The sequence below is a fragment of the Salvelinus alpinus genome, chromosome 18 (assembly GCF_045679555.1).
Source record: "Salvelinus alpinus chromosome 18, SLU_Salpinus.1, whole genome shotgun sequence".
NCBI classification, from domain to species: Eukaryota; Metazoa; Chordata; class Actinopteri; order Salmoniformes; family Salmonidae; genus Salvelinus; species Salvelinus alpinus.
The window spans coordinates 38,893,618-38,906,818 of record NC_092103.1 but is presented as its reverse complement, the minus strand read 5'-3'; the positions used below and the strand labels follow the sequence as shown (position 1 = coordinate 38,906,818).

At 46.4% G+C, this 13,201-nt stretch overlaps 1 protein-coding gene across 1 annotated transcript in view; it reads right to left on the bottom strand.

Annotated features, from left to right (window-relative positions):
* The window catches only part of crb2a (crumbs cell polarity complex component 2a), a 31,682-nt gene that overhangs the window by 755 nt on the left and 17,726 nt on the right, over positions 1–13,201 (bottom strand). Inside the window, exons 2-12 of the mRNA XM_071351861.1 lie at positions 11,606–12,301; positions 10,308–10,503; positions 9,109–9,248; positions 7,965–8,135; positions 7,698–7,811; positions 6,087–7,055; positions 5,029–5,618; positions 4,466–4,631; positions 3,360–4,230; positions 2,906–3,019; positions 126–252 (exon numbers count right to left, since the gene is read on the bottom strand). Of these exons, the coding sequence (XP_071207962.1) occupies positions 126–252; positions 2,906–3,019; positions 3,360–4,230; positions 4,466–4,631; positions 5,029–5,618; positions 6,087–7,055; positions 7,698–7,811; positions 7,965–8,135; positions 9,109–9,248; positions 10,308–10,503; positions 11,606–12,301 (4,154 nt within the window). The remainder of the gene's footprint in view (positions 1–125; positions 253–2,905; positions 3,020–3,359; positions 4,231–4,465; positions 4,632–5,028; positions 5,619–6,086; positions 7,056–7,697; positions 7,812–7,964; positions 8,136–9,108; positions 9,249–10,307; positions 10,504–11,605; positions 12,302–13,201) is intronic.

Genomic DNA, 13,201 nt, shown 5'->3' with positions numbered 1-13,201 from the left:
AAAGATGAAATACTTATAAATGCTTATTAATGTTTACTAATCATGAAATAATTTATTATAGATGATGAATGCAAAATTACTTCGACGAGAAGGAACAGGAGAATGAAGAAGTCAAGAGTTCTTACGCTTGTATCGCAGAACAGACCGCTGTAGCCAGGCAGGCAAACACACCAGAACCTGTTGACTCGATCGATACACGAGCCACCATTCTGACAGGGGTTCGACTCACACTCATCTATCTCCGTTTCACACCTGAGGAGAATAACACAATAAGGATATTTAAAGTCTAGACCAGAGCAAGCATCATGTGAGATATACAGTACCAGTCAAACGTTTGGACACACCTACTCATTCAAGGGTTTCTCTTCTTTTTTTTTTTTTTTTTACAATTTTCTACATAGAATAATAGTGAAGACATCAAAACTATGAAATAACACATGGAATCACGTAGTAACCAAAAAACTGTTAAACAAATCAAAATATATTTTATATTTGAGATTCTTCAAAGTAGCCACCCTTTGCCTTGATGACAGCTTTGCACACTCTTGGCATTCTCTCAACCAGCTTCACCTGGAATGCTTTTTCAACAGTCTTGAAGGAGTTCCCACATATGCTGAGCACTTGTTGGCTGCTTTTCCTTCACTCTGCGGTCCAACTCATCCCAAACCATCTCAATTGGGTTAGGTCGGGTGATTGTGGAGGCCAGGTCATCTGATGCAGCACTCCATCACTCTCCTTCTTGTTGAAAAACAAGTGATAGTCCCACTAAGTGCAAACCAGATGGGATGGCGTATTGCTGCAGAATGCTGCGGTAGCCATGCTGGTTAAGTGTGCTTTGAATTCTAAATAAATCAGTGACAGTGTCACTAGCAAAGCTCCACCACACCATCACACCTCCTCCTCCATGCTTCATGGTGGGAACCACACATGCGGAGATCATCCGTTCACCTACTCTGTGTCTCACAAAGACACGGTGGTTGGAACCAAAAATCTCATATTTGGACTCATCAGACCAAAGGACAGATTTCCACCGGTCTAATGTCCATTGCTCGTGTTTCTTGGCCCAAGCAAGTCTCTTCTTACTGGTGTCCTTTAGTAGTGGTTTCTTTTGCAGCAATTCGACCATGAAGGCCTGATTCACGCAGTCTCATATGAAAAGTTAATGTTGAGATGTGTCTGTTACTTGAACTCTGTGAATCATTTATTTGGGGTGCAATCTGAGGTGCAGTTAACTCTAATGAACTTATCCTCTGCAGCAGAGGTAGCTGTGGATCTGTCTTTCCTGTGGCGGTCATGAGAGACAGTTTCATCATAGCACTTGATGCTTTTTAGACTGAACTTGAAGAAACTTGAAAAGTTCTTGAAATGTTCCGGATCGAAGTACTGATGGACTGTCGTTTCTCTTTGCTTATTTGAGCTGTTCTTGCCATAATATGGACTTGGTCTTTTACCAAATAGGGTTATATTCTGTATACCACACCTACCTTGTCACAATACAACTGATTGGCTCAAACGCATGAAGAAGGAAAGAAATTCCACAAATTAACTTTTAACAAGGCACACTTGTTAATTGAAATGCATTCCAGGTGACTACCTCATGAAGCTGGTTGAAAGAATGCCAAGATTGTGCAAAGTTGTCATCAAGGGAAAGAGTGGCTACTTTGAAGAATCTTACATGTAAAATATATTTTGATTTGACAGGCTCAAAATGGCCAGAAACAAAGAACTTTGTTCTGAAACTCGTCAGTCTATTCAAGTTCTGAGAAATGAAGGCTCTTCCATGCGAGAAATTGCCAAGAAACTGAAGATCTCGTACAGCGCTGTGTACTACTACCCTTCACAGAACAGCGCAAACTGGCTCTAACCAGAATAGACAGAGGAGTGGGAGGCCCCGGTGCACAACTGAGCAAGAAGACAAGTACATTAGTGTCTCCGGGAGTTGCAAAGAAAAAGCCATATCTCAGACTGGCCAATAAAAAGAGAAGAATAAGATGGGCAAAAGAACGCAGACACTGGACAGAGGAACTGGGCCAGCATCCCGGAGTCGCCTCTTCATTGTTGACGTTGAGACTGGTGTTTTGTGGGTACTATTTAATGAAGTTGCCAGTTGAGGACTTGTGAGGCGTCTGTTTCTCAAACTACACAGTCTAATGTACTTGTCCTCTTGCTCAGTTGTGCACAGGGCCTCCCACTCCTCTTTCTTTTCTGGTCAGAGCCAGTTTGCGCTGTTCTGTGAAGGGAGTGGTATACAGGGTTGTACGTGATCTTCAGTTTCTTGGCAATTTCTCGTGTGGAATAGCCTTAGTTTCTCAGAACAAGAATAGACTGACGAGTTTCAGAAGAAGGTTCTTTGTTTTTTGCCATTTTGAACCCGTAATCGAACCCACAAATGCTGATGGCTCCAGATACTCAACTAGTCTAAAGAAGGCCAGTTTTATTGCTTCTTTAACTAGAACAACAGTTTTCAGCTCTACTAACATAATTGCAAAAGGGTTTCTAATGATCAATTAGCCTTTTAAAATGATAAACTTGGATTAGCTAACACAACGTGCCATTGGAACACAGGAGTGATGGTTGCTGATAATGGGCCTCTGTACGCCTATGTAGATATTCCATTAAAAATCTACCATTTACAACATTAACAATGTCTACACTGTATTTCTGATCAGTTTGATGTTATTTGAATGGACAAAAAAATGTGCTTATCATTCAAAAACAAGGACATTTCTAAGTGACCCCAAACTTTTGAACGGTAGTGTATATATTCTGGTATCCATCCCTATCATCCCAAGCAGTTTTTTCCAAACGGTGGTACCCTGGAATGCCTGATTTGTTAACAGCTGTATTATTTTGTGCATGTCAACCATTTTTGTTCCACACTATTGAAAGGAGTTTGGGAACTTACCTCTCCCCTGCAAAACCGGGCACACAGGTACAGTTGGCCCCCCACAGTCCGTCATGGCAGATCCCGTTTTCACACTGAACATCCTCTTCGCATGTCAGTGGAGGATAAGTCCACCTGTGGGTGATGTACAGAATCACACCTTCACAATGGCGACTCAAAGCCTGTTTTATCTTCAAAACTATCCAATGTCCATAAATAGGTGTATAAATAAATATCAAAAGTATATAATCATGCAACTTATATTTAGAATATCCCTTTGTCACTTTAATATATTTCCATAAGGTATTCTGTATTTGATCTGAAAGGTTGAGAAACTCAATATAAAACTTGTGTAAAACACAAATATGTGCAAGCTAGATAAAAAATTATCTGAGAATCTGTTGTTCCACATGACAATGATCCCTGTCACATACTGTGACACTAATTTGTTGGTGTAAACAGAAAGTCTACTCACTGGCAGAGTGGGCCGGTGAAGTCGTCTGTGCACTCGCAGGTGTAGCTGTTCACCCGGTCCATGCAGGAGCCCCCGTTCTCACAGCCATGTTCCTCACACTCATTCAGGTCCTCTTCGCAAGAAACGCCCCCATACCCCGGGTTGCACACGCACTCGAAACCTGCCAACTCATCCATGCAGGTGCCGTGGACGCAGGGCCCAGATGTGCACTCGTCCGTGTCCACCTCGCAATTTTCTCCCTCCCAACCTGGCTTGCAAACACAGTCAAACTTGTTAAAGAGATCCTTGCACATGGCGCCGTTCTGACAGGGGTCCGAATGGCATACGTCCGCACTCGTACAGCCCATATGAATCTCCTCGTCGCTCGTTCTGTGGAAGTGGGCAGGCTGTGGCGGGTGTAGGTCATCCACAAATGGTAGATAGACCCCGCTGACCCTTACGGCGCCCAGGCAGCCTGTGAAGCTCTCGGCGATAGCAACCTCCGCCCCTTCCTCGTTGAGGAAGTGCAGGGCACCTGCCTCCTCTGGGGTGCTGCTGGCGTCGGTGATGCCATCCACGGTGATGACCCAGTGTGACGCCTCGCTATCCGGGTCAGCCATGGAAATGCTCACCCGGTGCCAACCGCCGTCGGCCACGTGTCGCACGCCGGAGAAGGTCAGCACCTCCACACTGTTGCCACCGTGGATCTCGACACGGATAGAGGAGTCCAGCAGTCCCACTAGTAGGAGCTCGGCCCCGTGGGAGGCACGGAGCAGCACGGCGTTCTCTGAGCGGGTACGGAGCTCCAGGTACACGTGGGTCAGAGACGAGCCCAAGGAACCCTCTGCACTGTACTGCACCGGGTTGTTCTCGAAGGTAGCGTTGGTCACACCTGAGGGTCAACAAGTGGGTAAGACTTCAGATGAAAACACCACCTTTTTGTTTAAGCTATCTAGTATGCATTTTGTGTGTGGGGGATTTTTCTCATTCATGCAATGACAGCTATACACTAAAGTAAATAAAATGGCAATGCTTTTGAAAGAAAGCAATGGTGAAGAAACCCTAAGTAGTTTTGCAAGACTTGAGTGATTTTCTTCAAGCTGAGAATTAGTTTAATATTTCCTCACACTCATATCCATCAGTCAGGTCCACACAATGTCCACCATTGACACACGGGTCACTGACACACCACACACGCGTCTCGCAGGTCTTCCCAGTGAAAGCCACAGGACAAGAACATGCAAAGCCGTTCCAGGTGATGGTGCAGTCTCCTCCGTTCTGGCATGGCTCCGGCTTCAGACCAAAAGAATATTCGGTGAACATTTAAACAACATTTAGTAAATTTTAGTCCAGTCACAAGTCACTGAGTTGTCCTCATTCATTACTGACAATGTCCTTCTATTTCAAGATAATCTGAATTTTGATACAGTTGACATGTCACATTTACATCCTACCCCTCATGTCTGTAGTAGTTGATCAAATCAAATTGTATTTGTCACATGCGCAGAATACAACAGGTATACCTTACCGTGAAATGCTTACTTACAAGCCCTTGAAGCCCTTGAACAGTGCAGTTCAATAAATAATTGTCATGTGTCAGTTGTCTTATACCATGGCACGCTTCCGGTTAATACAATATTATTACACGTTATTACAATAGGGGTCCTGGTATGAGAGTAGTCAGTCCTACCTGGCAGGTGTTGTCGCTAATACAGCCCGGCTCTACATTCTCAGCATCGGAGGGGAAGTAGACCTCTCCCTCTGAGTTATTTAGCGTGCTGTTCCATGCGTCCACGTCCAGATGCGCTCCGTCCAGACGCAGGTCCTGCAGGCAGCCCTTGAAGTGTCCCCCCCAGGCCTCAGAGTTTTCACCCTCCCTGGGGAGACCCCCTACGTAGGCCAGGTCCCCACTGTGCACCTCCACCTCGGGAACCTCACCTATTCCGTAGCGCAGGCCGGCGTGCTGGAAGAACACCCGTCCATACTGGACCTCGACGTGTAGAAGTTGCTTCTTGCCGGTGGTCACGACGATGGGTGCCGTCAGTGGGTGGCTTTCGGGGACGGAGCTGACCAGGACTCTCCCCATGCCCAGGAAAACATTAAAGTAGGCCTCGCCCTCTTCTCCGTCCTCTCCGGGTCGCCTCAGCTGGAAGAGCAGGCCATCGGGCTTCAGAGACCGCAGGAAGAAGGAGACGCTGAAGTTGGCGCCGTGATCAGTGCCAATGTCATAGGCACTGTAGCTCACAGTTTCCTCATGGCTGTATGTCCAGGAGGGGAACTCTGTCAGAACAGAATTATAGGAAATAAATACAAACTTGAACCAGAGGAATAAACCATGTGTACCTGGCCATAGAAAGACATTAGGTAACACTTTATTTGGATAGTCAGTAACATTTGAACTAACTATCTACTAACCCTAGCCCTAAACCCTTATCCTAACCCTAACCTTAACCTTAGCAAGCAGTTGGTTTTCAACAGATAGTTTGTTGATAGTATGACCATCTGTAAAGCATCTACCATTGGACTATCCGGGCAATCGAAATAAATTGTAACCAAACCTTAGGGCAAATTACTAATCAAAAAGTGAAGACAAATATCTTAGAAAAATTACTTTGATGAAGTGAGCTAGAGCTCTTGGAATTGCAAATGAGATTAATTAGAAAACGGTCTGGATGGAATTTTCTAAATTAATGTCTTTCTCAGAAGAAGTATTAGCAGATACATTGTTGGAAGGTAAATGTTGCTTACCATCGGAGCAGCTGTGACCGTGGTAGGGCCGGTAGCAGTCGCAGCGGTGGCTGATCCACAGGTCCACACAGTGGCCTTGACCGGAGCAGGGGTCAGGTTCGCACCACTCTGTCTTGCTACAGCCTAGCTCCATCTCATTGGCCTGCTCCTCTGGAAGGTTCTGGGGCAGGATGTCCTTGAAGTCAATCATCAAGTCCTCCACACACCCCACAAACCCGTGGCCACTCTTCGTGTGCTCCAGCAACTCTCCGGGGGCACCGCCCACGTAGACGTGACCGAACGCCTCAGAGGGAACGAAGTGTGGCCCGTTGGGACCACCATCCTTCACCGTGCACCCTTCACTGTCGCATCCTGGACCTTTCAGGTTAAAAACCAGCCCTTCCTCTTCGTTCACGTACACGTCAGCGTCGTGCCAGTCTCCGTCGCTGACCAGCCCAGAGAATGCAACCTCCAGCTCGGCGTCCTCCGAGAAGGCCTTGGCGCGAAGACCTCCACCCACAATCTCCAGCAGGAGGTGGCTGTCGGCATCACCACGGTAGAAGAGCACCATGTCGGGCAAGGTGGTGCGAAAGCGTAGCCGGACTCCCTTCCCATGGTGGTGGTGCTCGGCATGCCTCCGTCTCCTCCTCTCTTCCACTTCCAGGGTGACCATGATAAGGACGAAGCCCGGACTGGAGAATGAGAAGGTGGTGGGGGTGGAGCAGAGCTCGCCGTAGAAGCCGTGGGGGCAGAGGCAGGTGTGGCCATGCTCTTCCTCTTCCAGCCACGGGTGGCAGGTGGCGCCATTCTGGCATTCTTGATCCACGCAGCCCAGGAGCTGGATGTCGCAGTGGTGGCCACCCCAGGGCAGCTTGTCAGGCTCAGCCTCAGGACAGTGGCAGGTGTAGCTGGCTACGCCGTCCTCGCACCATGCACCGCTCAGACACGGCTGGCTCTCGCACTCATCAATGTTGATTTCGCAAATTTCCCCTGCAAATGCAATGCACTATTTCAGTCAGACTTTTGAAGATTGATCAACCTAGAATTGAATCTACAGATCAGTCCATTCTTCTGATATGATAAAAACAGCACAAGGATATACACTGAGTGTACAAAACATTAAGAACACCTTCCTAATATTGAGTCCCCCTCTTTTGCCCTCAAAACAGCCTCAATTCGTTGGGCATGGATGGTGTCGAAAGCATTTCACAGGTATGTTGGCCCATGTTGACTCCAATGCTTCCCACAGTTGTGTCCTTTGGGTGGTGGACAATTGGAAACTGTTGAGCGTGAAAAACCCAGCGTTACAGTTCTTCACAAAAAACAGTGCGCCTGGCACCTACTACCATACCCCGTTCAAAGGCAGTTAAATCTTTTGTCTTGCTCATTCACCCTCTGAATGGCACACATACACAATCCATTTCTGAATTGTCTCAAGGCTTTAAAATCCTTCTTTAACCTGTCTCCTCCCCTTCATCTACACTGATTGAAGTGGATTTAACAAGTGACATCAAATAAGGGATCATAGACTGACCAGGTGAGTCCAGGAGAAAGCTGTGTCATGGAAAGAGCAGGTGTTCCTAATGTTTTGTACAGTCGGTGTAGATAATACTGAGTTTTTGAAAACCTTACCCATAAATCCTTCCGGACATAAACAGGTGTAGCCATTCACCTGATCCTCACAAGAGCCTCTATTCTGGCAGGGTTCAGACTCACACTCATCAATGTTCACGGAACAGTTCTCTCCTGGAAAGGGACAAAGAAACAACACCAACAACCTTATTCTTTGTCTGTGTGAAATGGCCAAAACAATTCAAAAAAGTAACCAACCTTAAATTTGCTCCTGTGCAACGTTCAATGTTAGTAAAAACCCTCTTCTTTCATTGGACTGCGTCTCACCTGCGAAGCCGGATTGACATTGGCACAGGTATCCGGCAGCGTCTGCGAACCTGAACTCCCAATCCATCTCCCAGTGGGATGTGTCGGAACGCTCGAAACACTCGCCGTCGTTTTCACATGGCTGCTCAGCACACTCATCAATGTCCATCTCACAGTTCTCCCCCTCATAACCTAGGATAACCAATGACATGGAAATACACTGTATGTAGTACTGTTCACTCTAAGCCTAAACAAACTGCACTACTATTAGACCATTATGACACCACCCTCTTTCACTCTCCAGTCGTCTGACAGCATGAACAACTGTACCTACACCAGACATGGACAACTGTACCTACACCAGACATGAACAACTGTACCTACTCCAGACATGGACAACTGTACCTACACCAGACATGGACAACTGTACCTACACCAGACATGGACAACTGTACCTACACCAGACATGAACAACTGTACCTACACCAGACATGAACAACTGTACCTACACCAGACATGAACAACTGTACCTACACCAGACATGAACAACTGTACCTACACCAGACATGGACAACTGTACCTACACCAGACATGGACAACTGTACCTACACCAGACATGGACAACTGTACCTACACCAGACATGGACAACTGTACCTACACCAGACATGGACAACTGTACCTACACCAGACATGGACAACTGTACCTACACCAGACATGGACAACTGTACCTACACCAGACATGGACAACTGTACCTACACCAGACATGGACAACTGTACCTACACCAGACATGGACAACTGTACCTACACCAGACATGAACAACTGTACCTACACCAGACATGGACAACTGTACCTACACCAGACATGAACAACTGTACCTACACCAGACATGGACAACTGTACCTACACCAGACATGGACAACTGTACCTACACCAGACATGGACAACTGTACCTACACGAGACATGGACAACTGTACCTACACCAGACATGGACAACTGTACCTACACCAGACATGGACAACTGTACCTACACCAGACATGGACAACTGTACCTACACCAGACATGGACAACTGCAGCACCATATCATTTTAGTGTTTGTCTTTTTAACCGTTTTTGACAACATTTCTGCAAATGTGTTGGGTAATGGTAAGGTGCACATACCAGGCCAGCAGAGACAGGTATACTCTTTGACTCCCTCCAGGCAGGTGGCGCCGTGCTGACACGGGTCAGACGCACACTCAGGGATGTCCTCCTCACAGTGGTCACCCAGGAAGCCTGTGTCCTCACAGTCACACTCATAGCTGTAGGAAAGGAAGTCTGGGTCAGTTGCAATCGCTACATTGACATTCAACAAAGCATATAGGCCGAATACAAATTAATGCAAAAATGTAACAGATGGATGATTGAGATAAAGCTTACACATACACATGGTAAGACACTCTACACACACATACACATGGTAAGACACTCTACACACACATACACATGGTAAGACACTCTACACACACATACAGATGGTAAGACACTCTACACACACATACACATGGTAAGACACTCTACACACACATACACATGGTAAGACACTCTACACACACATACACATGGTAAGACACTCTACACACATACACATGGTAAGACACTACACACACATACACATGATAAGACACACTACACACACATACACATGGTAAGACACACTCTACACACATGTACACATGGATTTTGTATTGTAGATAATATGTGGTAGTAGAGTAGTGGCCTGAGGGCAGACACTTAATGTGTTGTGAAAAGTGTTATGGAATGTGATGTCATGTAATATTTTAAATTGTATATAACTGCCTTAATGTTGATGGACCCCAGGAAGAGTAGCTGCTGCCTTGGCAGGAACTAATGGGGATCCATAATAAACCCCAGGAAGAGTAGTTGCTGCCTTGGTAGGAACAAATGGGGATCCATTATAAACCCCAGGAAGAGTAGTTGCTGCCTTGGCAGGAACTAATGGGGATCCCTAATAAACCCAAGGAAGTGTAGCTGCTGCCTTGGCAGGAACTAATGGGGATCCCTAATAAACCCCAGGAAGAGTAGCTGCTGCCTTGGCAGGAACTAATGGGGATCCCTAATAAACCCCAGGAAGAGTAGATGCTGCCTTGGCAGGAACTAATGGGGATCCCTAATAAACCCCAGGAAGAGTAGCTGCTGCCTTGGCAGGAACTAATGGGGATCCTTAATAAATTCAAATAATGCCCTGTCTCAATGTGAGGGGCTTAAGCTCACCAAAACGGCAGTCAGGCCCCAAAGTAATTTAAGGACAGGATTTGTGTCTGTCTGGTGGGGCAATCCTAAAAGCCTTGGGCAGTTACCTGTCCACCTTGTCCTGACAGATGGCCCCATTTAGGCAGGGATCGCTGGCACACTCGTCAATGTCCACCTCGCAGTCTGTGCCCTCGAACCCAGGCAGACACTCACAGGAGTACAGACCAAGGAGGTCATGGCAGGTGGCTCCGTTGCGGCACGGGTTGGACTCGCACTCATCTATCTCCACCTCACAATTCACTCCTGTGAGAGGTAGAGGAAAAAGGAGCAAAAGAATCCGAGAATGTGATGAATGAGAAACAAACCATCTCGAGTGGGAGTCAGTGAGGAACTGTACATCATGTACTAGGAGTGGGACATATCTTCAACAGACTGCACCATTGTATCTCATCTACATCAAGTCAACTTGTCCATAGATCCTACCTGCTCTTATGACAATACTGAAAGAAAGAAACACAAGCTAAATAAATAGTAAATTGTAAATGCAAGAGAATCCTATTTGTACTCTGGTGTTTGCTTCTCTAGCTATAAATAGTCAGTAGCATGGAATCTGCTTGTTGATGTCTCTAGATAGCGCAAGTGATAATGTAAAGATGCCTCAGTTGCCCGTCTCAACCCTTTCCTTGAAAATCTCCATCGTCACTGATATGCTGACAAAGGAATGCATTAGTGCTGACTCTTCCCACCCCATTAGAGATAAGCATGAAGCCCTTAGACACAGACCAGACCTGCTGAAAAAAGAAAGGAGTGTAAGAAATGAAGTGTACAAGTTGTGGAGTGTTTTCTCTCACTCAGCGGGAGACCTATCCACAGGGGCCAATATCCACAGGGGCCAAGCTGAAGATAAGACTAGAGACCTGAATCCAACATCTTACTCTCTGTACTTAAAATGCTTATAGTTCTCTGTTTATCAAGAACCAAACGTACACTTAAAGGTGCAGTTAGTAAGATGACAACAACAAGACAAGATTAGCATAATTATTCATCTCTGCCAAGCCTCATTATTGGCTCTGCACAATTTGCACTGTTCTTTGTGGCACGAACGCACACCCTCATTGGTTAATAGGAAATCATCCTGTTGTTAATGATGATGTCAGCTTTAATGTGAAAACATTCTGGCATGGTGAATGAAGTACTAATATGAGATACCTAAATATTGCGGATACATTATGTCCAGAAACATTAAAAAGCAGAGCATCAGATATCCCTCCACACTGGAGGAAATGTTAGGTTAGAGACAGTGAGTTGTGGCTGATACAGGGTTACGAAAATGGTTGGAAAATTACACTTAATTCGAGACTCCTGTGGGCAGAGGAGTGAGCGGTGAAAAGGCGGAACAACTTACCTGTAAACCCTACGAGGCACTGGCATTTGTACCGGTCCTTCTCGTTGATACAGGTCCCATTATTCTCGCAGGGCCGCGAGGCGCACTCATTGATGTCGATCTCGCAGTTATAGCCCTGGAAGCCTGGCACACAGAAACAGTGAAACTCGGCCACGCCGTCCATGCAGATAGCGCCGTTCTGGCAAGGATGGGACGCACACTCGTCCACGTCCTCTTCACAATGCTCCCCGTCAAACCCCAGTGCACAGTGACACTCAAACCCCTCCTGTAACAGTATACAAGTCCCATTGTTCAGACACGGCTCGTCGATGCAGTCGGTCACCCGCTCTTCACAGTCCTCTCCTCCGTAGCCGGGTGGACATCGGCAGAAGTAACTGTTGACCTGGTCGATGCACTCTGTGTGGGGCTCAGAGCAAGGGTTGCTATGGCACTCGTCCACTTCCTCAGTGCAGTTGTCCCCAGTAAATCCTTCGGGGCAGACACAGTGGTACTCGGATGTGCCAGGGGTGCTGGTGCAGTCTGAGCAGGGGGCGAAGGAGCAGGCGTCGTAGAGTTCGTCGCAGTCTTTGCCCATGTAGCGGATCTCGTTGCGAGGGGGGCAGAGGCACGCATAGTCGTCCATGGTGTCCACGCAGGTAGCGCCATTCTGGCAGGGCCCGGACAAGCACTTGTCACTGGTCGCCGTGCAGAATATCCCTGAGGAGAAGAAAAGGAGAGGCTTATTGTTGTGCAAAATGGACAGTTTACCCTAATACAGTCAAGATGCCCTGACAAGTCATCACAACTTTGTGTATTTATCACGTCACATTTGGTGTGTTCACACAAGAGAGTCCTTTACATTTTTGTAGGGAAAAGTGGGTTGTTGTTTAGTATGATTTTAATGGACTGATGCCATATTTCTATGACAACATCCTATGTGGGTGACGCCGGTACACCTCTGAATGTCTCCCAGATATCTACACCGTGTGAGCCCTGTGCTTGCACAATGTTGTTTTGTTGAGTGCCACTCTAAGCCGATTCACAACCAGCTTTGGTCCAGATTTGTAGGCTATTGGTTCTGACACAAAAACATTGGCAAAAAATGTTATGAAGTTGTAAACATTGATAGTCTACTGCACTACTCTGCTAGAAGTTCATAGTTGGAGGTATTTTGGTTGTGTTTCTTTGGGGCTGTTCAGCAACTGTAAAACGTCTCACCCCCGTGCTGCAATGAACAAGAACACAATCAAACTTAGTGATGCAAAAGGCTGCTAGATGTTTGTACTTTATCAAGAAGCACATAACATCATTTGGGGAAAAAACTGAAGTACAATAATTTTGTCAACAACATCTCATAAACACTTATAATGTATTACTATTTAGCATTTGAGTGTCTCTAACATTAGCCACCTGGTTAGATGGTGGACAAATAGCAGTGCCAACTTACTGAACCATGGTCAAAGTTAGTAGGTCTCTCTGTGCTAATCCTGATATGTGTATTCACCCTGACATTTCCTTTCATCTTCTCCTCCCTTCATTCGAAAGGACAAATCGTGTAGGAGAGAGTCCTGGAGCAACTGTAGAGTTCATGGCCTCTTTCGCAGTAGACTCCCAGTG